This window comes from Magallana gigas, chromosome 6 (genome assembly GCF_963853765.1).
Source record: "Magallana gigas chromosome 6, xbMagGiga1.1, whole genome shotgun sequence".
Lineage (NCBI taxonomy): Eukaryota > Metazoa > Mollusca > Bivalvia > Ostreida > Ostreidae > Magallana > Magallana gigas.
The window spans coordinates 43,175,034-43,202,579 of NC_088858.1; the positions used below are offsets into that span (position 1 = coordinate 43,175,034).

At 34.1% G+C, this 27,546-nt stretch overlaps 2 protein-coding genes across 6 annotated transcripts; both read left to right on the plus strand.

The window, feature by feature from the left end:
* Positions 1 to 1,415: 1,415 nt before the first annotated feature.
* LOC105327253 (lachesin) lies at positions 1,416 to 27,546 on the plus strand. 5 transcript variants are annotated; one of them, XR_010714815.1, is made up of 9 exons: positions 1,416 to 2,263; positions 15,119 to 15,237; positions 17,372 to 17,591; positions 21,233 to 21,253; positions 21,882 to 22,196; positions 22,755 to 22,781; positions 26,281 to 26,531; positions 26,691 to 26,969; positions 27,329 to 27,546. XR_010714815.1 is itself a non-coding variant. In XM_066088090.1 (8 exons), exons 1-8 carry the CDS (start codon positions 2,170 to 2,172, stop codon positions 23,698 to 23,700), a joined length of 933 nt encoding a protein of 310 aa, XP_065944162.1. In that variant the 5' UTR covers positions 1,441 to 2,169; the 3' UTR covers positions 23,701 to 24,300. The 5 variants fall into 5 exon arrangements, 3 of the variants coding, with proteins under 3 accessions (XP_065944163.1, XP_065944162.1, XP_065944164.1); XR_010714816.1 differs by having other exon boundaries at positions 26,691 to 26,866; XM_066088090.1 differs by lacking the exons at positions 26,281 to 26,531; positions 26,691 to 26,969; positions 27,329 to 27,546 and adding exons at positions 23,344 to 23,370; positions 23,591 to 24,300 and having other exon boundaries at positions 1,441 to 2,263.
* LOC136276391 (papilin-like) lies at positions 26,456 to 27,492 on the plus strand. The gene is made up of 3 exons (XM_066088284.1): positions 26,456 to 26,531; positions 26,691 to 26,969; positions 27,329 to 27,492. Exons 1-3 carry the CDS (start codon positions 26,456 to 26,458, stop codon positions 27,490 to 27,492), a joined length of 519 nt encoding a protein of 172 aa, XP_065944356.1.

Here is a 27,546-nt window from a genome sequence, read left to right on the forward strand (position 1 = left end):
ACTTTAAATAATAAATAGCTACATACTGAATCCATAGAATATTTTTCAAATGCATGCATGTATGTCGGTTTCAGAAATAATCTCTGGTTTTGAACAAAAAAAGGAATTACATATACTATCTAAAGTTGCTTACATATAACTAAATGATTCCATATTTTTTAAGTCCATATTCAAATGCAGTACACTAAAACTCCAAACTTTCTTACTTTCTCGAACCTATGGGAGAAATGTTTATGATTTCCATCTCAAAATAAAGAGAGCAATACCATGATTACGGAAATAACATAAAACGTGAAACTAATCCATAGTCAGTGCGCTAAGAGAAAATAGTCCAGTCAATGGAATCGTTACTTGTTACGTTAAAGTATTGTCAAATTATTTAATTTATATTTTTCATTTAATATGTAACATAAACCAGTCTGCGGGATCACTCTGTGTGTGTGTGTGTGTGTGTGTGTGTGTGTGTGTGTGTGTGTGTGTGTGGTTGTTTATGTGTATGCGTTATCGTAAACATTTTGAAAGCAACTGGTCGCAATACAAGTCAAGTCAATGTAATCAAATTGTCGACGAAAATCCACCAAAATGTTTTCCCTGTGCTGCATGGTTTAAAGAACTGCGCGAAGAAAAAGAAATGTAGTTGTTTATAATGATTAACAAAGTACAGGGGCCGAGGAGAAGCGAACTCAAATCATTTGCAAACTAAATTACTCTTAAAGTTTTCTTCTACTGGTGAAATCCATAATCCTCATTCGGACAAGAAGTGTGGACTCTTACGATAGACTTTCATTGTAAGCAGTTGGAGTGAAAATACACGAATCCCACGGGGAGAGCGGCCAAATTGATATCTCACGAAACGCCGAAAATCAATTAAGTTTTCTAATTTCTTATTTAAATAATTTTGTCTACGATCAGATCAAACTTGCTTCTAATTGTCCTGATTTAGTCCTCCATGAAAGCTGGCGACAATCGAAGACAAAAGATATAGGACTTAATGTAGAATGAGAAAGAAATTCAGAAGGATTCTTGTACGAAAAACATTAACGTTGAACACTTATTTTAACACGATCGACTAACAGCGTTATTGAAGTGCAATTCTCTCGAGCAATTAATGTTTTAAATGCTAATGATAATTAAGGTTAAGATTTCTTGTACAACAATCGTCACTCTATCTATTTTTAACCAAAGATTTTAACCGATTTAGACTCTAAAAAAACACGCTATATTCCACTAAGATTATATTTCAATGTTTCGAGTATGAGAGTGAGAGAGAAAAAGCAAGTCGACAGATTTGATTCATCTACAAGCACATCCAAACACTAGGTTTTGACAGACATTTTACTCCTCTTTCTCTTTTTACTCATAACGGCTGTACATGTAGTTTATGGGATTGCACCGAAACCCGCGATCATTGTGAAGCTTCATTTGACTGTGGAATCAGTTATCTTAATTTTGTCAAAGTATACAGAATTTATTAAGCATCGAGCTCAATGAAAGGCTCTCTGTAAATACCATTAATTCAATTTTCCTCGCCCGCCGCGCGCTGCCGGCATCTTTCATTGGCACACACGCTTTGGAGACGTCTAATACTGGTATTCCGGAGGAACATTTGTAGAGTCCGGAGCAAACAGCACCGCCTGTCAAGTCGGATTTTACTCAGCGGTTTCTCCACTATTTCATTCAGTGTCTAGCAGCGCGGGAAACTGCTCGCAGCTGGTCGTCTGCTTCTCACTGCAAGGTGTGCTTTCACTGGAAAAGAGGGATCAAACTATCGTATGGGTTCGTGCTTCACTTAAGACGAATTTCGCTGGATTTTTTTTTTCAACAAAATGTATTGAGAAAGAATCCTTACTTCCTTTTTTTATTTATCAATACCAGTTGAAACAGGACATGTTATTTTTTTTTCTAAATGATTACTTCTTCTTTTAAACAAAATTACTTAATGTCAAATTAATTTGAATTACGATATATATCTGGCATTATTTTGAGTGAGTGGATTAAGTGAGTAATTCTTTATCCAAACCAGACAATTTATAACATGGAAAAATGGATAAATAGTAAAAATATTCAAGCATGTGACTGAATACGAGGAATGCATACAAGAACAACAGCAGCAAAGTTCTAAGCCACCATGTTCTATTGTTGCTGGATCTAACATAGTAAGAAAACAGAATGACACGCCGAAAAAGAGACAGGATCCGCCGATGGACACATGTCTTTAATACAGTGGTACCGGGGATTTTCTTTTATGCAGCTATAACTAGTGGTAAGTTGACTACAGTCTTTTTTTAAGCTGTTGTGTTTTTTTAAATCCATGAGCGTTCAACAAGAGGTTTCGCATCGACAGCCCACTTGTTGCCAGTGACGCTCATCTAGTCAACTTCAAAGACACTAATCCAATGAAAAGGGGTTTTTGCCAGTGATTCATCTCTTTGTTTTAAGGACGAGAAAAGATTCCCGATTTTATGGGGTAAACTTGTATGGATGCAAAAAATGAGTTAATATTATATAATATGGGAATGATGATGAATTATGGGATGCGGTTGGAATTGCTGGTTTGTCATTTTGAAATCGACCAAACCATCTTGTGGTATATAAAATTGACGAAATTGTCCCGAGATTAGGTATCTTTAGGGTTTTAGTACAGATTAAATGCGGTGTGTACTAAAAGCCAATTGGACAATGAGTGGATAGGGTTTCCCATTTTTTTTTTTTTACACATTTATGCAATTTTGCTTTGAGTTAAAATAGGACTGTATAAAAACAAGACTGTGGCCTCTTTGATGAATAGACATGGATTTAATAAAGGACAGGGATGGAGGCGTTGTAATGTTCAAGATTAGAACAACGGCCTTCTTCACGTTTCAAAGTCCTAGAGATTCAAAGGCACCACGTGGTCATGTGGCTTAAAAGATTTAGTCGAATTTGATATTTTACTTGATAACTTGAAACTTCTTATGATAGCTTTCAAAAATCCACGAAGTGATCTTAATATCTCTTAATTTTATTGATTGCTGGAACTGAGTACATTTTTTTTTAAATATTCAATTTTCGTGCATCATGAGTTCAAGTGGGCAAGTTTGCTCCGGAGATAATTAAACCCGGCCCAACAGTAAGTCTACCCTCATTATCTTTCTGAATTGTTTGGAATGATTTGCAACATGTTCAATTGTGTGGCCTCATCAATTTTTAAAATTTCTCTCTTTGATGATTAATACCGATCTATTTAATTTATTCTCACTCTCTGAATTATTTATTTGCCATGTCTCATTGCGTTAGAAATTAGCGGAATTTTTATCGGTTACACCGGTACCCGTATATCTGACTGGTGGGTAACTGTTTCCGTTAGAAAATATTAATAACAGTATTTCTAAAAAACAATAGCAGTAAGTTAAATGTATTTTGACGTAAACTATTATACTACAAAATCTCTGAATCTCTCTCTCTCTCTCTCTCTCTCTCTCTCTCTCTCTCTCTCTCTCTCTCTCTCTCTAAAACAATAAAACGAACAGTTTTAAAAACATGTAGCCTAATTGTAATGTGATTAAAATTCTTAAAAATAAGAATTGTTAATCTCAAACTTATGATAGTATTGAATGGAATAAAAAGCAGCATGCGACATTGACCGAACGATAGTGATGTTATACATGTACTTACTGCCTCTATGTGTGTCAATGTGTTGTTTCAAATGAAAGATGCCACGGATATTTGCATTCGTTTTGACAATTCTTCTAGACTCCTATGCGAAATTTTGTCATTCTTTGGATAAATAGATTTTTAGATTGAAAAGATGCCGGCAACTGGTTAGAAAAGCATTAATCATAGGATATTTACATATAACTAAGAACATGGATTTGGTATGCAACAGAGCTATAAGTCTACATTGAACGAAAGGTCTTTATTCCGGATTTCCAGAACGTACGATAAACGTATACTATACAAAGGTCAGGGGAAATCGAATCAATGGCCGTTACTGAAAGCTTGGCTGTGTATTCATATCATATGATAATAAAAAAATCACCTTGAGCTTCTTTGGATATCCTTGCGAATGTGGTTTCTTCGTTAGCATTGTGATTACTCTTCCGGTTTTGTAATGGAACGCCCCATGAGATGATTGTTCTTTTATTTCCGGATTTTCAGCTATTTATTTGTGTATTAAAAAAACACAAATGCGTTATGAGAAAAACAGATGAATTTCGGAACTAAATAATCCAACAAGAGTCGGTCATGATCATTCATTTGTAGAAAAAAAACAGCAAAATACCAGAACGATACGAAATGGGCGATATATTGACTACAACAAAATACTAGAATTTTAACATTCTTCGATTCCTTTAAGAGCCACATAAGACACAGTTCAATTAATTAAACAAACAAAGTATCGTCCTAGATTATAACTTTCCAGGCATGTTCTAGATGAAGGTTCCTTGACAAGGTCTTCTATTATTGATATGTCGGGTTCCATTAAGTTGTCCTTTCCTGGTATAATTTTCCGGAGCCCCATGGTTGTTTTTTGACAGGTGCTTATTAGGTCTGTATTTTTACCCATTGGTCTGTGTATTCCAAAGGCACAGTGGCTGTCACAGTTGCAGTTGGTGTCGTGTATATAATGGATCTGTCCGAATAAGCAAGGTCTTTGCTGATGGATGCACAGTGTATATCAATTTCTTTAACACTTTTGAAATCATGCTGATACATGTAACACAAATGTAAGTTAGAAAATACACATATATAAGAAAGAGTTCAGTGAATCTATAATTGCAAGACTATGCGTGTGGATTAGTAGTTTGGTATGGCGTCTAGATTCATTTTATTGCAAAAAAACAAGCAGAAAATGATGTTATCCCTATTCACCGCTATAAAAATATCAAATGGGTTTATATCTTATTTGTAAAACTGTTCAACAGATCAAACTTTGAATGTCAAATTAAAATGTAACAATAATGTTAACTAGTTTTTATAAGACATATTTAACATTTCTTTCGAAAACCCCTGTTATAAATGGCTCCTTTTACGAGTCATAGACACATTAATACTGTAGAAAAGATATATGTTTATGAACATGTAGTGTCGATTAAAAAGGAAAAAACCCATTTAAAGTACAAGTACGTACGAAAATTTTTGTTGGAATAACATATTCTTGGATTTACATGTTAAATTTTGGAAATTCAGGAAATCGCCGTTCATTAACATGCAATGCTAGACTACAAAACTACTAACTATTTAATTTGATAAGTGTTAACACATTTGCAAAATATGACTATGGTTAGAAAGAATAAAAGGTAAAGGCAACAATTATTTTATTTATCAAATCCATGTGAGTGAAATAATCTCACTGTGACTTAAAATCCCTAATTAATCAATCAATCAACCAAGCTTATTGAAGAAGGTAAGTGTGAGATTTCCAAATCAGACAAAAAGTTTCATACGGCACAATGACTCCATTAATCAATCAAACTCAACTCACATGATAGTTATAAGAATTGACTGGTATGTTTTAATTACCACCCGAAAATTCATCTACAAGTCGTTTCTGCAAGAAACATGATTACATGTATAAAATTATATACTCAGTCTTTTTTTTTTATCCCAAATCGTGCAATTTTTTGTCCCTCTCATGAAAATGTACATTTCTGGGGTACATCAATACTGTCTTTTATCTTAGCTATGTGTATATGGAGTAAGATGGATTAAACTCAGTTTGGCAATGTTCTTTGAACATCGTGAAGAGTAAGTGGGTGTCCAAGAGTACTCGGACACTGCTGAGAGACAGATGACTCTAAAGTAAGAATAAGCCACCTTAAACAAATTGGTTAATGTTGAATGCAATATATTATAAACTCGCAAAAAAAGATTTATTGCAAATCAATATTTTATTCACATGGCAAGGAGTTGAAATTTCCCAAACTCAAACCTGCTGCGAAAGATAAATGAACCTCTGTCACTTTTTCTGTCTTGATTTTCAGATAACGAATCACGAAGTAGTCACTAATGCACTTCGAAAAAAACAAATGGGTTTCAAAGTTAATAAAAATTAAACTTCTAGAATTCTTCATCCAACTTTTTAGAAGAAAGATATTAATTGGGAAAAGTGGTTCTCTATTATAGAAGTTATTAAGTAGCTGGTAGCAATATGTTTTGTAGTTCATTTATAAGTTTCTGACCAAAGTGACTGGTAAAAGAAATGTACAACTCTTCCTATTTGTATTTGAAATTTGTTCATTCACGTCATATAAGTTAATTAAGATTAATTATTTATATCTATTTTGTTTTCTTTGATGATAAATTAATGACAAAAAATAATTCAAAATTCGTTTAATCATTTATAAAGAAATATGAGATGACAGGACAAAACTCATGTAATATTTATCAATATTTATTAATTTTCTTTTTTTTTTTCGAGTCATAAATATTGCAAAATTATTAGGTACTTGTCAGTTTCTTCTACAAAGAAATATGATTTAGCCCCAATGCGTGCAGTAAACAAATTATTTTTTGTACGCCTCCATTCTCATTCATACATGTTACGTGTTATCAAGAGGTAAAGCAGTATATGGATTCTATATGCCTAGACTTTCAACTGAATCCTTAACAAGTGATAGCTGTTTCAAAGTCAGAAATATTTTTAAGATATATACATGTATCTATAATTATGATTTTCCAATAAGGAAGAAACTCGAGTTGCATTGAAAAATGTGTACCAAAAAATGTACCATACTGGATCTGGAGTTCTCCCCTGAAAAGTAAAAATTACTGGAAACAAATCTTCGATATCATGAAGCAAATGTTTACAAATGTAGTATAATTATCAATCTTGTGTGTTGCAAACTGAGAACAAAGCGAGTATGACACACTTTTGTTTCACGACAGAATCATAAACTTCGACCAAGATAAAACAACGTCTTTTGTCTCTGAAGATCGATCCTTATTCAATTACTGAAAAAAAGATCGTGCGTCTATACATGTAAATTTGGCCGTCTTAATAAGTAATGCTACCCCCATTTTCCCCCGAAGGATGGACTCTGTATCCAAGTCGGGATCGTTATCATCTAAATTCTTCCCGCCATCGATTCGGCGTCATCGTCCTCGAGGATTTTTCAGCGATAGCTTTATGTACCTTTTTTCCCCTACGAAAAGCCTCATCTTGAGCCATATATGGGAGATTATACACGACCTTGCTTATAAATGTCAATTATTCTTGTCTGCTCTATCCATAACACCGAAGCAGTGCTCTAAATCTTAGCCCTCTATTCAATTAAGGACACAGGAAGACCAAAAACATTTTGAGGCTGTCTGCAATAGCCTGCTTCTTTTAGACAGAGGTCGTAATCTATATGTTCCCACTGCTGAAAGAGATCCTACTAATTTCTTCGTTGACTCCGATTATTTGTCAATTGAAACAGTAATTGCTACGAAAAAGACCCCGCATTTTAACATCTTCACATCTATCATTCCATAACTGTGGCGCACTTTCGAGAAAAGATGCTGTTGTATAATATTTCAAGTGACACTTCTCCTAATCACTCTTTTTCATGTTGCATAATCTTTCTAAAAATCTAAATTTGAGCTTTTTTGTGTGTTTTAATGATTTTTGTCTTATCAGTACGGTACGACACAATCTATTCTATGATATTGTATTTCTTATCGCATCACAACTGGTAAAGAGAGTCCAATTTTGAGTAGAAAAGCTTATGAATCAGGTATTGACTGTGAAGATACTGTGGAATCTTTAGAATTCGTGGTGACTCAGTTTTCTTGGTATCCGTGGGTGGCCCTCTCCCACGAATTTACATCCTCAACGAAATAAAAATTAAGAAAAGTTTTCTTACTGAAACTGAAAATCGACGCATTCACGAAATCGCATTCCTGCAAATAAACAATAAACCACAAACCTCGAAAATTGCCCCCCCCCCCTCCAACGAATTTTAATGATTCCACACTTCTACACTTAGACCACTATTTTCTGAGTTTTATTTTGAATACAACATATAGGGGTAGAAATGATGCTATTCTAATTTCGCTGTCTTAAAATGACTTAAAAATAAGTGATAGAAAATTACATCGATATCAATTCAGTTAAATCATGGCAAATGTTACAATGATTTTGAAGTTTGACATAAGTATATTGTCCTAAGACCTTGACTTCGAATAATTTTTTGAACGACTTCAATAATTCCAAAGTCGTTGTTCATTACTTGTATAGTAAAGATAAATGCTTACATGCAATGTATATTCATTTGATCAAAATTGTAATACAAACCACATAGATTCACTGTACAAAAGTTGACATACCAAACAGAAAGGGGGGGGGGGGCTGTTTGGTTTATGTTGAAACGAACAAAAATCAATAGCATAATTACTTGATTCAATTTACCCCAAGTAACCGCGCCAGTCATGGGAACTCGCCTGTTATTAATATTTTTGTCATTTCTTTCTAATATATGCAATGAAATCAGTAGGCCATAGATATACGGTAAAAGAAAGGATCGATTTTTCATTAAATTCGAATAAAACATAGTGAAAAGGGAAAAATGGTATGCCGCCTTACTTCATTCTAAAACTTCTGTCTCTCCTTTATAATTACTTACTATTCTTTTTTATATCAGATTAATGATCCATCGGAAAATAAATCAATTCATTCCTTATGAACAAATAATTGAATGATGAATTGATAGTTTGGGTTAAATTATGAGTCATGATTTATTGTTTTATGATACGTGCCCAGTTATAAACAACGAATTTAACAATTAAGGAATGATATCCAAAACTTTTTTTTATCATAAATAACATTACGCCAATAGGAATTGCAGAAAATATCATTGTATCATGATAGTTTGTCCAAACAAAATTGACGCGTAAAGGAGAGACCATGCAAATTCAGCTCGTACTGTACGCAGTATAAACAAAGTATCCCCTTCCAGGAATCGCCCCGTAATCCAAAGGTTCCGACATATTTATGAGTGATAGAACCATAAGATTAATCATATCGTTACCACATCATGATATCAAGTTATAGGTGAAGCTCTCTGGGATGCCGTGAACGGTTCTGACATCTCCTGATCACAGGCTTTCATTGGCTTTCTGAGGTGTGAAGGATGTCTACCGCTATACAATGGAAGCACTAAAGATAAATAGCTAGTGTTAAAGTTCTCCCGATTCTCTGAAACAAAGACACCTTAATCATATAAATGAAGTCTATACTGGATATTTTTTTTTTGTATTTCTACATTGCAGTGTTCTGAAAGTATGCATATAAATGTACGTGTATACTACTGTACTACCTAAACTTTCACACGAGACCTAAATCCAACATTAAGCGTTGTTTTTCACACTTTTGCAATATTTGTAATAAGATTTTTTGAAAATAGCATTTAGTTGGTCAAATATTTGATTTCACGGTAATCGGTAATAGTTTGGTTGTGTTTGATTTAATTTAAAAACTTCGACCTCAACCACATTTAATTATTCATTTTTTTTTTTTTAAAAGGTGGCGATTTTGTGGTTTTGACACTAAATTGACAGATATTTACCTAATACGATAAGGACAAAGATGTACAATGCATACTAGAATATAATAAAGGAATGAAAAATATTGGAAGTATTAGTGCCAAGTTTTCTTGGGTTTTCCAGTGACATACATTTAGATAAAAACGTGCAATTCATTTGGTTATTTGAAAAATCCACAAGGATACTGGGTCCTGTCTCTAAGTTTACAGAAAAGAAAAACAATCAGACAGTTCAGACAAGCGTTGCAATACACGAACATTGGGATTTCTATACAAATACTTTATTCAAAGTATGATTCATATTAATTCCATTCTTATTCTAGAAGAAGTCGTAACTTGTAATCAGAAAATCATTTTCTGAGGACCACATTTGTTTAAAATCATAAAATCGATGCGATCAAGGATTTTTTTTTTCATATTCATTTCCACTAATTGAAACAGGGGAACAATTCATTTGGACTTTAGCAAAAAAGAAATGATCATTAATTATTAATTCCAATCAACCAAGTTATTTTCATCTATCTTGTATCACACGACCCATGGGAAGTCATGGAAGTATATCCGGGGAATACATACGATATCATGTCTAATGTCAGCTCTTATTTCCGAATTCAATTTCCACCGTTCTTGGTATAGTGTAAAAACCGTTGGATGGACACTGTATTAATGACCAATAAGCAAATTGATCGTTGTCGTAAACTACCGAAAAGTGTCGGTGTAAGTGCACTCTCTGAGCGGTGCCTCATTGATTCGTGCTCCATCAAGGTGTTACCTATGGTCCCTCCTTAACCCCAATTTGCTCTCTCTTGATCGTTTTACAACTATCTTTGTCAGCTTTCTGGACACCTAAAACTTGCTATTACCCGCCTGTTGCTGTACCTCAGACTTGGTATACACGCAATTTGTATGAAGTCATGTATGTGCACTAATTACGTTTTCAATTAGATTAACTAGCACTTAATGTCTTTGCTTCGGACACAAGACAGTATAAGTTTGTGTCGCTTATGGTTTATAAGAGCATATTCTTGAAAAAGTTATCAATTGAAAATGATGTATATAATTATACTTCACAGAATCAGTGTAAAACCGTTGGACGTACACTCTAATGCCCATTAACCAAATGGTCATTGACGTCGTATATTACCGGATTTTTCTGAGCGGTGCCTCATTGATTCGTGCTCCATCTAGGTGTAACCAGTGGTCCCTTCTTAACTTATTTCCGTTTTTAGTTTGATCGCTTTACTATTGGTGTAAATTTTAAGGACGCCTGTAACTTGTTGTCAAACAATTGTAACCTAGAGTTGCTGTACTTCTGCATGTAGATGCAATTTGTATGAAATTATGTTTTACGTTCGAATTTATTTTGCCGTTTCTTTCAATATTGGATAAGATGCATAATACTATAATGTTTATAATACTTTGTAAATAGGAAGAATGCATTCTGTAAGAAGTTGATACATGTATCTCTTTATAATATACATGTATATGAAATTTTAACGGTACACTGTAACAGGTGAGAAGTTATAAATGGTTGATGTCCTTGACGTTTAGAAATATACCATTCTCTGGAATCCAATCTACAGTGTATTAGGTCAAGGACATACATTACTGTCCCTACATTACCTGTTTAACGTCATGGAAGAAAGTCAATCGATGATTTAAGAAGTACAGAATTACCTCACACAGATGTTTTACCTTGGGCATCTTTTTGATCTTCATTTGGAATGTTTGTAAACTTCAAGGTCACATACTGGAGTATTCTCATAATCACACAATTAATTGAACCCAGCCCCGGACGTGTAAAAGAAAAAAACTACAATGATCAGAAAAAAGATTAAGGTCGAAAATGGGAAGTGTTATCAAGATGTTCCATCTGCTCATTTTCTGATCATAATTGCGTTTCATTTTGATTGTTTCGCGTCAATGGCGCTAAATCTCATTTGCTGTACGACCATTAAGTACTCAAGCAACAAATTATTTTTTACCATCGTTATCGTTTCTCATTTAGAACATCAAAGTCAAGTAGACCAATTTGAAAAAGGTCCAAAAACTTGAAGGTTAAAGGAAAAAATGCATTTTTCAAATTTCATAAAACATGTAAATTTGTTCGTTTATGAAAACATTAGTGGAAATATTATATTCATAGAAACTATCTAAAACCATTGAATAGTTAGATAACCAAACTAACACCGTGAAGGCGGTTGCAGTATAATATGCTTTATACATTATATATAGATACGCGTTCACTTGTTATTTATTTGATCGTTACCTTCGTTTGAATAATTACGTGTGGGGGAGAGTATTATGTCTCGCTGGTACAGGCAAACATGATTTTTTGTTATTAAGTTTATCATTAGTGAGACAAAAGTTAAAACTAATTCATGATGAAGGATTGTGCCATTTAAATAAAGTTTGAAGAATAATCAATATTCACAATATTAAAACGCAGTATAAAATATAAATGTTACCTACTTATGTAGAAATATTAGTTATATGTATTATCTTTAAGTAAAAAGAAGCACAGTTTATGACAACAGGTGCTTTTGCATTTCATTTGTGCAAATGTACGTAAAATTAAAAGCTCTGTTAGAGGTACATGCAAGTCAGAATGAAGATGTAAGCTATAATATTGATTGCATCAAAAGAATCACAAGGAAAACATACCAATAATAATGGTTATGTATCAATTCGTAATATGGCTAAAGAGATAAAACAACCTTCTTTCAGCAAATAAAACATTCCATGTAAAATATGGACCAATTAGGTTTCTTCCATTCCGTTTCTGCTGTTAATGATCTTCCTCCGTCACTCGGTCAATTTCATTAGTGTATATATTTTGGTACATAGAAATCGTGTTAAGATAAGAATTCTGTGTTTGTATGAAGTTGCGAATATCCATCTTATGTAGGGCAATAGGTTTAATGTCACTCATCGCGGAAAGCCAAGAATATCAAGTGCCATCTCTAGGCTGCGCTGTTGGACATCGATTTTCCCAATGGACGAACATATAGACATGATGTCAAACCATATTGCTCTAGATAAAATTGAAATAAAGAGGGTTTTTTTTCTTTCAGGAACGAAGCCTGGTTTTATTTTGTTCCTAGTTTTGTTTTCGCTCAACACGCAAGGACTGTATTTGAGTTTAAACTGGACAGACAGATATGTCAGTCGCAATATAGGGGAAATGTGGAGATTTGAATCCTCTTGATATGTTTAAGGCTATCCTACATCAAATATTTGAAAAACACAAAAATAACCACGTTAAACATATTTTTTAACCTAAAACTAATTATTTTGGATATTCTTTTGATATTCTTTGAATGTTATGAGGTCATGATTTTGATCATTGTTTGAGTATTATGAGGTGATAATTTTGGTCAGAGCATGGTCAAATGATCATAAAGCCCTTTGGGCTTTAATGGATTTGACCATGCTCCGACCAAAATTATCACCTCATAATACTCAAAGAATGATTCCTTATTCCTTAAATCAAAATTCAAACCGTATTCCTCCTGGAATGCCGTTGTTCTTAAGTTGTTAATATTTCGAAGGTATATAGTTAATATACAGAACTGTATTGACATGGACTTGCGGAGAATAATCATATCAATAAAATCTCATGTACATATCTTACTTTAATGGAAATGTGATTTTATGTATCTACGAAAACCAACGTAAACTGGTGTTCTGCTAATCGTAGGCATACATATATTTTTTGTTCCATAAATCATCATAGGAGATAGATGTAGAAAAAGTACCCGGAAAAAATTCTGTTATAATGGCGATTTTTCACATAACCTTACTCAGAGTCTTTTAGGCAATTTGTTTTTGACTTACCCGAAGAATCCAATTTCCTTGACAATACGGATGATTGATTGGCTTTCACTGAAGCAGCTGCTTACTGTGTCACATTAGATAATATCAAGTGTCGGGGCACTTCTGCTTAACAGCAAGTATACTCGACTTTTCGTTCAGTTCATACAAAATTAGTTTCTTGAAGTTCAATCTGAATTTGAAAGACAGTTTTCCACTATTTTTCAGCTAAAACAAATTTTATAGGTGTCTTATGTTTGTATAATTCAATTTGGAAATTGTCTAAGTTAGTAAGGGTTGTGCAAATGTTTTTGTAATCAGGCAAACGTGCCTAAGTTATACAATGTACTAGTATATAAATAGTGCCTGTTTGGGAGGGTAACAGTTGAAATTGACACCCCGAGAAAACCATTGTCAACCGACGCGAAGCGGAGGTTGACAATGGTTTTCGAGGGGTGTCAATTTCAACTGTTATCCTCCCAAACAGGCACTATTTATTTTGTTATACTGAGTGTCTTTTTTAAAATTTTTATGAAAATTTTACTGCTTTTATATAGGAATAACGTGAATTCTACAGCGAACCGTACGCGCATAATTTTCGCGCATGTAACATTTTTTAATGTTACCCGTTGCCAAGTGCGTTGCTAACGCTGAGGGTAATAGTAAATATTATTAACTGCGTCTTAACCAATCAGATTTCAGTATTTAACATGAAAGTATAACAATATAATATACATGTACGTTATGTACATTGTATGTACAAATATAAGATTAAGAAAAAATGACAAATATGTTTTTCCAAATCTTAAGCACAAATATATACACAACTTTATTTTCAATTTTGTTCAAAAGTCTCATTGTAAATATGACATGCGTTCGGAAAGAGGACTGTCAGTTGACTTTTATAAATGAAGCTGAAAAAGCCAACATACATATACAGCAACAAACTATTGAAGCAGAATACCAAACCATGAAAGCACTCAAAATACAAAAAATGAATGTTTTTATTACTTTTGATTGCAAAAATAGTGTCAAATATAACCCCCCTCTCTCTCTCTCTCTCTCTCTCTCTCTCTCTCTCTCTCTCTCTCTCTCTCTCTCTCTCTCTCTCTCTCTCTCTCTCTCTCTCTCGTGACTGTGACCACTAGTATGTGATGGTTATTGCGACAGGCTGGTTTTATAGTTTCTCCAACACCTTTCCATTAAAGGTCGTAAAAAGAATCGGTAGTGTAGAATCGGTATTGACATTCATGAGCAGAAAGTAAATGTCGAAAAACACAATCATAAAATACGTTTAAGTTATATAAAGACGATTTGAATCAAACTAATTGCGACGTAATGACCGTTCACGAAATTCGAGTGTTTGATCTCTAGACAGTGTCCAATCCAATCAAAATCACCGCCACAATTTCAACGGAGAGACGAGTAATTCTGGAAATATCTTGGACATAGAAATGTCCGCCCCTGCATACATATATAAAACAAACGCACTCTAATTGTATATCCAGTTACCTCCGACATGCATCTCAAACCGAAGGGACATCAAAGTCAGATTCGATCAATCTGTAAAGAACAGTTTTAGCGCATGAATGTATTTTTATTTTCATATCCAATGTAATTCATTTATTCTAACCTTTTTTAACGTGTCTTGGGATCACTGATGAGAAAATTGTCTGTATAATATTGAATTACTAGTCGACAATTCAAGTTTATGGTATTGTTTTTTATTCCGTTTTATTACTATTTTATATTTCAAAACTAAAAATATTTGTTGGTTCTAAACTTGATATGATCTTTTATAGCCTTAAGTGACAACGGATTTCCTGATCCTATATTTGACAACGACCCGAGCAACGTAACCTTTAACATCGGGGAAACCGCAACACTGCCATGTCACGTTATGAACTTGCAAGCAAGATATGTGAGTAGACTTTCAGCTATAGAGGAACGTTGAATTAGATAGACAAAGAAAATGTACATTGTATAATCATAAATGCAGTAAAACACAATTGGTACAAATCATTTTGTAGACAAAACTTTTATTTTTATCTAATTCCATAAATAATTAAATCATAGAGATATCTTTTATTAAACGGGACAAAACGTACAAATCCACAAGTATTTGACATTTTCGGTTACTTAATAGTTGGTGTTTGTTTGATAACAGTGTCTAAAGACGAACGCTGTTGATTCAAATGCTTTGAAACAAATTGAGCTCTTTGACTGTTTTCTTATCTTATTGGTATCTAACCCCGACAGCAATTGGTATGTATTCCTGGAATAACTAAATAAAGCGAATTATCATTTTCGGTAAAATATCTTATAAAATCTCATTTGTTATAAACGATTTTCTTGACATTCTTGTTGTTCATGAAACACAAAACAAATGTCTATTGAAACGTTATTAACGTTATTAGTAATATAAATGATACTAATTGCCAATTGATATTAATGGTAATGCCTTACAAGAACAAAGCTATAGACAGAAAACCCTATCGTTAGATAAATTCAGAGCTCTCTCTCTCTCTCTCTCTCTCTCTCTCTCTAATCTGTAACTATTCTCAATGACCTGGATATTTGATAACACGACCTTCGCTACATATGTTCCTACATATAAAAATTCTTTGAAACAGATGCTCATGGACATAAAGTTCATACACATCATTTAGCAAGCTCAGGAAATCCCTGTTTTTATTCTTTCAAAAACATGGTATGGTTTACAACATGAGCAATCCAAAAAAAAGTCCATTTAATCGTTATATTTTTTTATTTCTAGTTGTGTTTGCATCACCTCAAAGAAATTTACATTTCTGGAAATCTTTGAATTGATTTTTATTTATGCAGATATGTCTCTATTTTACAAAACAGTGGTTATCCGTATCACTGCCTCCCCCGCTTCTAGATAAACAGTTTATCATCGGATGAAAGTGATACAGAAAGCATTGCACATTCGTCGCTAACAATTAATTGATTCCGAAAAAAATACTTCAAAACAAAAGATAAAAGATCTTTGTGATAGATAAATCATTCGCAGACTGGGGAAATGATAAATGTGTTTTCTAGTTTTTCTTTTTCTTTAAATGTCATTTAGTCCTTTTGATTTTTCGGCAAATTGGCCAACACACGAACATTGTTTTGTGTATTTTTTTTTAACATAATCCTTTTATGTCCACGTATTTTATTCAATGTTTGCATTGATGAAAATTTCAATGATTCATCCGCTCAAAATTCATAAAATTTTGTAATCATCGTTGTAAATCTATAAGAAGTCACATACGAGTACTTTTTAATCCTATTATGATTTCAGTTGCTTATATAAAATTACCGACATCGACATCGATTGTCGCAGGAAATTTCTTTTTATGCTTTGTATATAAAGATTTACGTTCTATTAGATCTAATATACTATGTATTTTTTATTGTATTACGATATCGAGAAATACCACACCAAACACCCTTGATGCCGCACAAAACCCCGACTGTGTCATGTGACCTTCAGTCGTGTAATAGGCATGCCACAATACAGCGCTTTATTGTCACGGCGTGCTCTGACACTGGGTTTATCAGTCCTCATGGGAGAAGTGGTTCTTGGTAGATTGGAGTCAATGCATCAGCATCGAATGTGTCCCCATTATTATTGCATTCCAGTTGACTTTTGTTTAATTATCGTGTTTTTAAAGAGTGTTGTACAAGCTATCTCTGTTAAATTACATGGCTTTTTATATTTGAGTAGAAGTCGGCGTACAATTAAAGTTAATTATTATGTGGATAGTTAACTCAGTTAATATATGAGTATGAATTGGTAAGTTATTCATTCCTTATTTCATTTCCTGTTATTTGACGTGGAAAAAAATTACCATATAACCTTTACAGTAACATTAAATCATAAAACAAAACAAATTGAAACGTCGATCGAGCTGATTGGCACCATTTTGACACGCATTGTCACTTATGCAAAATTCTTTACACGGTATACTAAGTTTTTTTTTAACCAATCCGAGAGTGCGTTACAAACAGAATTAAATTATTTGATGTTACATGTATGTTTGTTTCAGCTGTACTGGATGCGGATGTCGGAGCCTAACCCAATCACAGTGGGTACCTACGTGTATAGCCCAGACACGCGGTTCTCCGTCACCAAGGACCACACGTCAACCCACTGGGACCTCAGAATCAGGAATGTAAAGTTAGAGGACGCGGGCGTTTATTTCTGCGCTGTCAGTTCTGGGGAGGGGCGAGAGAAGCACAGAAGACTTATCAAACTTAATGTCAAAGGTCGGTACAGAGTAAAGCCTGTCGGGAGGAAAACTTGTTTTCCAATTAACTAAAATTATATTTTTTTTAAATATCTGGATTAATGAAAAAAGTAATTAGTCATGGACTCATTGGCAATCATATATTGTTAATTAGTAAAAGACACGCATTTGGTTTCATTTTACGTGCAGTTGTTTTTATTGTAATGACAGTTAAAACCCACACACAATGTCTAATTAAAGTACTTTGTGAAGAAAGGTGGAAGGGCCTAGAAAGAAAAATAATAATAAAGTATTAACGCAATGTTTAGCTAGTCTGTGACAAAACACAAAAATAAACAAAATCATACATCAACTGCTGTACCAGTAATGAAAGAAGAAAAAGAGATGACTTAGTCAACAAAATGCCGGCGTTTCAGAGTCGTTTATGACGATGTATGAAAAATGCTAATTGAATTGCACATACCCTGAGTCCCTGGAGACCTTTCTTTGATAAAACTGCTTCAAATTTAGAAAACCTCATAACTGGATCGACTGCTTAAAACAACTGAAAACGTCATTACGATCATAAATAACGTCGTTTATGCCAGGAAGCGGGCGTATTGAGACAAATTATTCTGTCATCCATTCAATTGTCTAGAATAAAGCAGTAGCAATGCATGGTCACCAATCATTCAATTAGGTATGAGTTTTTTCTCCAAACACTTAACGAAGATTTTCTATGTTGCTGTGAAACGATTTCGGCTACTCTAATGGCTGTAAAATGCCGATAAATGAAAAATCTTGTTTCCTCACATTTATCACCTAACTTACGATGTATGTAAAATACTAGTATTGCCTTATGCCCGGTATTTATGAACAAGTATGTTACATTTTGATCACTTTTTTGTGTGAAACTTTACAAATGTCTAATATATCAACTGCACAAGGGTATTATTTTTGACTAATGTTTTTGGAAGCCCTTGAAAGACGTTTGACTTAATTCTTACTTTTTTTGGCTTATTATACCCTCCCCCCCGGTAAGCAAAATTTGGCCGGGGGGGGGGGGGTGATATTCATATATATGAATTAATGACATTGTCCATCTGTCCGTCTGTCTATATGTTTGTGCAATCGTGCCCTGTCCATATTTCTTATGGAGGAACACTGGAAGTTCCTACTTAACACAAAAATTGCTTATGACCTGAATCCAAGGTCATTAAAGGACATATCGCATGTTTTTCAATTTTCGGAATTTTTTAAATAAAACCATTCTATACTCATTAAAAATGTAGTTTATTAACGTTTTCATAAAATATTCTGCCTAATTCGTGAGTTTGAAAGCGATGAAATTCAAATGTCGCGATATGCATATTTTCTCTCTTGATCTACCCGCCATGATGTGTGACGTCATATGCGACCTCGAGCGAGAAGGTGGTGTTAGCCATCTTTGTAATTGGATTAGATTTAAACGACAATTAAACTAATTATCACCTATTAAATTGCCCATAACGGGACATGATGGTGTTCTGTGCCTCCTGTGGGTGATTTAGCCACCGGAATTGGGGATTTGGACTGTTGTTTTTTTTAAGTTTCCCTTACGAAAGTATGCGGAAATCTTGTGACAAATAGGGGTCTATCTGTCGACGAGAGGATTTATAAATAAACATTCAATTCATACATTATTAATAATATGGTACATTTTTGTAATTATAGTTTCATAAATAAATCGTATTCATTTCTCAAAAAGAAAAAAATAGAAGTTTGTGCACAGGGGCCTGTGTACAAAAGGCAAGTTCATCGGAGAAAAATAACCAGAGGGGACGCCATTTTGGATACCGACTCGCTTCATTAGCTGTTTTCTTTTTCTTATTGTTAAACTATACGTTCATGTATGCATCGGTTTTGTAAACATAATTTCTTCTTTCATACATGTAGCTCACCTCTGCAGAAATCATAATTTTAGTACGGTAGGTGATATTTCTGTGAGTTTTATTTTTTGTGGGAGAAGTCATGGATCGAGTTGTCGATATTGATTGTTTACGCGAGAAATAGACAAAGTTTGTTGATATACATTTATATGTAAATGGATAAAAAAAAATACGGAGATGGGATCTTACAGAAATAAACAATAATAAAGGAAAACGTTCTTGCCTGCTTTTATAATCCAGTGTAATATAGAGTAAACAACCTTAGAAAGTGATCAGTTACTGCCGAAGAAACAAACTTCTTGTGCACCACAGTTTTACAATAATGAACATTCTGAGTCGTTAAGAACGCCAAAAAACAAGACTGTTGTAGATTTTAATAAATAAACACCTTTAACAGATTTATTTGAGCTACAATCCTTACTAAGTTGTGTTTACAATGTTTACACGTCGATCAATTTGATCGTCATTGCCGACTTCATCTTCGCTTTTTCGGCAATATCATCGTTTTTTATCCGTACTAGTGGCTCAAACATGTACGACTGAATAATAAGATTCTTTTAATTTAGTCAGCATGTAAAAAAAAACGACATACATGGTGAATGAATGTCAAAATTTAAAGAAGATAATGCTAATACTACAATTTGTTTACAATCAGCTGTTCGAAGAAGGTCGCATGTGACGTCACTGTACCACGTGACACGCTATCTAATTAACGAGTTTTTAAACTGTTAAACGATCGGGGCTATAATTTAAATTGATATTATGGTTAATTACCGCTTTTATACCGTTAACAAACTGTTAGGAGTAATTATTAGATACACAAGGAAGCCAAAAAATGTAAAATGTCGTATACTTTAGAAACATGCGATATGGTCAAGGTCGCTGAAAGGAAAAGTTCTTAATTCGTGTCCAGTTGATATCTTTCTTATGGAGAAACATTGGAAGTTTCTAATTCACGTTAAAGCATGTTATGCATTAAATATGTTTTAATTTGCTTTTTGAGAACATGACTGTAGCTTCGATCATTCTTCAATGTATCACTTCCGGGTACATGTAATAAATTTAATAGGCAAGTTGAGTAATCGTTCCTTGGATCTTACCTTCTTTTTATCTGACCAGTGAAAAAAAAATTATCGAAGCATTTTCAAAACCGAAATTCGTCGAATTCAAAACCATTTCTATAAAAATATCATACACTGACTCGTTATATTTGTTCACATATCAGGCCGCCTACCTGTGAGAGTGATTATAGATGAAGTTCATTGATTAGAGATGTGTTTATCGTTGTCAATGAACTAACAGGCTTAAGCATCAAGGCTATTGTTACAGTTTATCTCCACTATACATCATTTTGCGTGTTAAAATGAAAGTAAAAAACGCCATCATGCCGAGTAGAAACTAGCTGATATTGAAATTGATATCTTCTAGCTAGCTTCTGTACAGTGTTTGAAACAAAAATTCGCAACATCATTATTTTTCCTCTTCTGTTGGATACGTTGAGAACTGTTTGCATGACCAGAAATTCTATTAATGAAATTTATCATAATAATGACTCGCACATAAACATCCAGTAACAATTTACTGTCTATAGTTGTTTCAGAAGGCCATAAGTTATTTTCAATTACTCATCGAGTAGCAAAGAGCAATGTAATTTGAAGTGTAATGAAATATTTACACACAACATAGACACGCGAGAATTGCACGTGGTGTTCCGTTCCTTCATCTGTCTGTTTTATCAATCTTTTATTTGTAGAAGTCACGACAGTACCACCAGGTAAGTACACAATTTGACTTTTCCCGCCACAGCTGTCGTCTGCTTCTTGCATCAAATATATCAAAAACATTTTCAATCGGGATCGAGACATGCGATGAACACATTTTCTTTAACGTCAAACAAACGAGAATGGTAATTTCATTACTAGAATATTTAGCCATGTCACATTACGAAATTAGGGCTAAAACTGTGTGCGTTCTAATTTATTTCTCATAAAACGCAACATCCTAATTACCTACCGATTTAATTAACTTTTAATGTGATTGCTGTTGTCTCTCCCTGTCTTTGTTCTCTTTCACCAGTCAAATGTTTCTTCCAGTAAAAACAATGTGGATCGCTTGTAAAATAAACTACCCTTTTATACCATATGGAATGCTTTTAGTGTGTATTGCAATGTAAAACTATATATAACGCTTTTAGTATTATATACTGCAATCTACATATGATACTTTTCTCGCAAAAGTGTATTTAGAATTTCCTTGTATTTGCAATAAGTCATTTAAAGTTTATACCTCTTTTGTCTTCTTTTTACATTCATTATTGTATGCACGTGACAATTTCAATTTTGAGCATATTCTGTTGCCTAACATGTAACCAATTGTTTCTTAAATGTGTTTTCTAATTTTAGGAATTTCAATAAACGGATCAGAATTCGTGAATAAGGGTGACCCTTTGGTGTTAGAGTGCCAAGCTTCCGGTTTTAACCAAGTGTCAAATTATTTAGAATGGTATAAAGATGGGAAAATAATTGACAATAGTTACATTTGGAAACACCATCGTTTAAGAGGTCGGGCTATGAACATTACAGACCACCATAACATTGAGACCAAGACTATTAGGCGCGTTCTATTTATAGCTCGGTCCACTATGGAGGATTCTGGGACCTATATGTGTCGAATATCGCCATTGGATATTGCAAAGAAGACAGTCCACGTTCTAGATGGTGGGTGGCTAAGGTCCAATCTGGCAACAGAAGTTGAAAATCTGCCATATTAAATAGGGTTTGAAAAAAACAAAATATGAGTAGAGTATTTAATGCGACAAAGACTCGGGATGATAAATAATGGTCAATCTTCAAGTTTATATCAACAACAGATTAGAACTTAACTTGCAAATAAACAGGGAAAATAACCCTTGCATATGTGAATTTTTATTTAGAACGTTAATGAATTTTCTTATTCCTTAAATCGCTTTGCATTGGTAAAAAATATAACATTGTACTTATTAAGTCAAGCATATTACATTTCTATATATTTGCATGATAAACTATCCCCAATTCTTTTGTCTGTAAAACAGAACAATTTCTATTTTCTGCAGTTTTTTATTGAACTTTTTAAATTTTCAAGTTTTTTCATTAATGCATGCTGGTTATCATAATAAATATATATATATATATCTTAAGCCTATATTACATAGTTCAAACCGTACAACAGAAAGGATAGTTGTATCCATTCATGGTTTTTTTTTCTCAAGTACATCCTCGTTTCTTTCTTTTTTTCAGAGGGTTCATCCAGCATTGATAAAAGAGGTAGGTTTATTCATGCATAAATGCATATATACATGTGCATTAGTTGATGGAAAAACTTTGTCTCGTTCTGATGTTTGGATCACTGCGCCTATTCCTTGAAAATATAGATAATGGGAAATAGCAACAATAAATTTAAAATGAGATCAATAATTGAATTAATTCTTGTCGTCCGACAATACGAAAATATCGTTTCATATCTAAACATGGAGTTTAAACATGTATATAATTCATTTTTACACTGTCGAATTAATAATTCTAATGAATGCAGCTCAACTTTTCAAGATGAAAGGGGGAAAACAGATTATTTTTTTTTTCTTGTCTAGAGTATTTGTCGATTTCCATAGTCTCTGGGGGCACCCCTGAGACCTATATATAAGTTATTATGGAATAAGAACGTGCGTTGTTGGTTAGGCTAACAGTCTTCGTAGTGGTCAATATACTCGTGCCTGTGTATGATAATTGAACCGTGATCACACAGAGATTGATTAATGTGATTTTGAATGGTTGTAACACACTGTACAATGAGGTTAATTATTATTTCATTTATTCTGCAAACTCTCAGGAGATCAAGATGCGAAATTGACTCAAGGTAGGTTAAAAGGTCAGAGTGAGAAAAAGATTAAATAAAATATTAACTCTTGCTCTCTCTCTCTCTCTCTCTCTCTCTCTCATGTCGAAACGCTTTTTTGTCCTCGTAAACATTTTAGTAATTCCTTATTTTCAGCAGAAGTAATTGCTTCTTTTGATTGATTCGTAATAGCTCTGTTGAGTTTGAAAGACCTGTCAAGTCTGATCATTGTATTTTTCAGAAACATACAACAATGGGAATAGCCTTGCAGGCCATAGGGTCGGACATATAATAACTACACTCGCGACCACTGCCGCCATTGTGTGTTTTGGTCTTCTGCATGTGACATGATGAAAATAGAGATATGATTTAGCCCAAAGTTGAGAATACCGTGGAATTCTCTATTGGTCCATCAGGAAGCGATAATTTGCTGCAACCGAGCGGGATTAGAGAGATCTCAAACTGTTGTCTACGGCCACTAGCGCCTCAGTTTGGATTTGAAGCAGACAATCTGTGCCATATTGGGTTGAATTTAAGTGTGATAATCATTCCACAGCTCAGAAAATGAAAGTAGAGAAAACTGAAACGAACTTGTTCAGTAGGAGTCTACATCTGCATCGTGAGCGCATGCGCACAATTTACGATTGTCCAAGAAGTCTTTCAAGTTTATAGATATCGTAGTTTCATCATGATAGATTCGTGTGCTTACAATTTGAACATGAACATAATTTCAATTTTGAATCGCAAAGCAAAGACATGATTTGAACGCTAGATCAATCCTTTGGGTTTTGTGAAACAAGTTTTGTTTCTGCACATCTTCATGTCTCTATAATGCTTATGGCATCGCCCTTGATATGTCGTGAAATGGTCGATTATGAAGTCTATGTTTACAACCAATGAATCTTTGCGATATATTTTAGAATGTTACTGAACATAAATTCATAAAATGTTCTTGTTCTTATTGATCACTTGCGCATCTCGCCCACCGATAATGATTTTTATTATAAAGGAGATTTTTTTATTTATGTGACAAAACGGCCATTCCATAGATATTGAATAATTGTCAAAATAGATAGATCTGCATCATAATTGTCTCTTGTTTTGCATTATCGATTACATTTCGATGAAGTCTGCAAAACAAAAATAGTAAAATACAGATGAATGAAGATGTTAGCTACGTTAAACGTCGATAAAAATAGATGTATGGTGATGGTATCGTTAGAGAAATGCGTATATTTATCATTGATATAAAACATTTACCGCACTATTCACAACTGATTGCAGTACTTGTCTTGATGCGCTAAAATACACGACATAGCAATCACAGCAAATGCCTCCCCATTATCAGGCGAGACTAGGTTTATCATGCGCGTGCTGGAGAACAGTGTTCTTCAATATTAAACAAATAATCGGCGCGGAATCGAGGCCATTAAAAGGCCCAGGTCAAGCATCGGGAAGAAGAGTCGTAACGTCTGATTCTAGGAAAATTACTCCCGTGGGAGGTTGAGTGGGGAGAATTGTATAAAAAAAAGTTGGTCCGCCACACGGGTTTACTTCAATTTTTGTCAGTTTATGAGAGGGGAAAGGCCGAGTTAATTATGCATGATCTTGTCAGGAATTCTTTTCAACAACTTTAAAATATTTCTAACAACAATAATTTTAATGCCAAAATGAAGGTTACTCCTTTTATTACTTAATAAATGTTCAATGGTAATGGTCCGAAATACTTCATCAATCATGTTTTTTAAAACCACGATTGCATCAATAATTGTATTCTATATTTTATAACATATAATAATATGTTAGTATACATACATGTTATATACCTAATTTGACACCCACGCTTACACTGCGTACCTTACCCGGTAATTGAGGAATGATATATGACAAGTATTCCTTTTTAGCTCACCTGAGCTGAAAGCTCAAGTGAGCTATTCTGATCACATTTTGTCCGTCGTCCGTCCGTCCGTCTGTCTGTCTGTCCGTTTGTAAACTTTTCACATTTTGAACTTCTTCTCTAAAATCGCTTGGCCAATTTCAACCAAATTTGGCACAAAGCATCCTTATGGGAAGGCGAATATAAATTGCAGAAATGAAAGACCGATCTTTATTCAAAGCGGAGAAAACCTCGAAACTGTAGAAAAAGTGGGGTGCATTTTTGATAACTTTTCTCTATTGAACATACTGACTGTGGAAACATTCAAATTCATGGGGACCAATTTTCATAGAATGTCAATTTTTGAATGGTTTGTTGGATGTAGCTTTGTGGATTAGCTTTTATGTACAATAAATAAACACCGCACTTCTTGTTTCATGGGGAATATCAATGTTTGGGTAAGGGGTATCCACAAAATCCTCGAAAATTGATCCTACACGAATGATGCATGCTTCATAAATGATTCCACAGAATTATTTATGAAGCATGCAGTATTATACATGTATATTTTAACTACCGTATTACCAATCTTAAATTAAATATTTTGTAAATCTAAAGATTCAGAGCAATGCGTATTATTTGTTTACCAAAGTAACCCTTTTATGGTCAGGATTCAAAATTTATACACAACCAAGATATCTGATTTAAAAAAATGAATCAATTTTTTTCCTTCCTTCTGATGGAATTGGATAACATTGTCAACACAAACCCTATTTATACCTTGTTTGTATTATGTATTCAATAATACTGACAGCATGCATTGTCATTTACAATTATTTGTTTCTACAATCTTTAACTTTTCATGAACATACAATGAACAAATTCACAAAAAACCAATTGAAACATATTGCATAGTAAATAAACAAATTAGATAAAAATCTACTTACATTTCTACACTAATGATTTTGTTAACCTACTTGTATAATTAAAACTATACATCTGAATTTCTCTAATTTTTCTCTCTTTTCTTTAATTTTCCTTTCTTGTACCTACAGTTCCAATTACAATCTTCCCAACTCCTGCCAAGATTGTGGTCCAGCCGGGAATGAACGCCTTCCTACACTGCCAGGCTTAGTTTGGTCTCGGGACGGCTACGACGTGCCCCGTGATCCCCGGTTCTCTGTGTACCCCAGTGGAACGCTGATTATCCAGTGGACCCTGGAGCAGGACATGGGTAGCTACCTGTGTGTGGCCAACAATGGAGTGTCCAATCCGGCCCAAAGAATCGTCATACTGCATCTCAGAGGTACGTAAATCGATAGTAAAGTCGCCTTTTGATCTGAACAACCTTTTGATTTAAAGACTATAAAGCTGAGAATTTTAAAATAAAGTTTGCTATAAAATCTTGGATAAAATGAAGAAATTCTTCAGTTTTAATGGTCGCTTGGATATTTTTGTGTTGTAGAATCATTGCGGGCAAGTATAGAACAAGTAGAGGAGAGGAAGAGGGAGGGGGAGACATTGTACCTGACTTGTTCGGGCTTTGGTTACCCCACCCCCTCAATTACCTGGGAGAAGAACGGCCTGCCACTCACATCCGACCAGAGAATTAAAATCCAAGGAGGATGCTTAAGCTTTAGGGTGAGAAACTTGGCACTTGAGGACACGGGCACTTACACATGTATAGTGATGAATGACGAGGAGAAAGTTGAGGACACTGTGTCAATTCAAGTGACTCCATTCGGTAAACTTATCTATAAATGTATCTTCTTCAATGGAAGTTTAAAGAAAATAATAGTAGATTTTTACTTTCATGCATATAGTTAGTTCTGTGATTTCTCTGTTTTAAACCAAATTGTGAGAGTACAAAATATTTTTTATCTTAATTTATACAGTTTATTACTGTCAGGAAAGTAACAGTAAAATTTAAAATCTGCAACAGGTGCTTTTTGGGGTTTTATGGGGATAATTCCTCACGTTTAATTAGGAATCTTAATTAGGAAACTTTGGAGGAGGAATACAATAGTATTTCTAGTTGTAGTTTTTCTTCTGTTATGTTTACTTTGGTTTCCTTATAATTTAAAGTTTCCCAAATGTTTGTAGATCTGCTGTCATCTACTTGTGTGGACTCGGCCAGTAAAGTCAAGTGTTCCCTGATCGTGGCTGCCCGCCTGTGTGGTCACACCAGATACTCGCGCCCTTGCTGTGAGAGTTGTCAGAGAGAGAAGACGAGAATAATGCAGCGGTCCTCACCAATCCTGGGTTAAAGCAGGCGCCACCAATCTCAATACTCAGCCATACTGTGTCACGCCCTTTGATAT

Bases quoted from the DNA above. Each gene is read 5' to 3' on its own strand.
- LOC105327253 (XM_066088090.1), top strand. From the start codon at position 2,170: ATGACACGCCGAAAAAGAGACAGGATCCGCCGATGGACACATGTCTTT. The intron at 17,592-21,232 runs GTCGGTACAGAG...TTTTATTTGTAG, and splicing joins TATCAAACTTAATGTCAAAG to AAGTCACGACAGTACCACCA. The intron at 21,254-21,881 runs GTAAGTACACAA...TTCTAATTTTAG, and splicing joins AGTCACGACAGTACCACCAG to GAATTTCAATAAACGGATCA.
- LOC136276391 (XM_066088284.1), top strand. From the start codon at position 26,456: ATGGGTAGCTACCTGTGTGTGGCCAACAATGGAGTGTCCAATCCGGCC. The intron at 26,532-26,690 runs GTACGTAAATCG...TTTGTGTTGTAG, and splicing joins CGTCATACTGCATCTCAGAG to AATCATTGCGGGCAAGTATA. The intron at 26,970-27,328 runs GTAAACTTATCT...AAATGTTTGTAG, and splicing joins AATTCAAGTGACTCCATTCG to ATCTGCTGTCATCTACTTGT.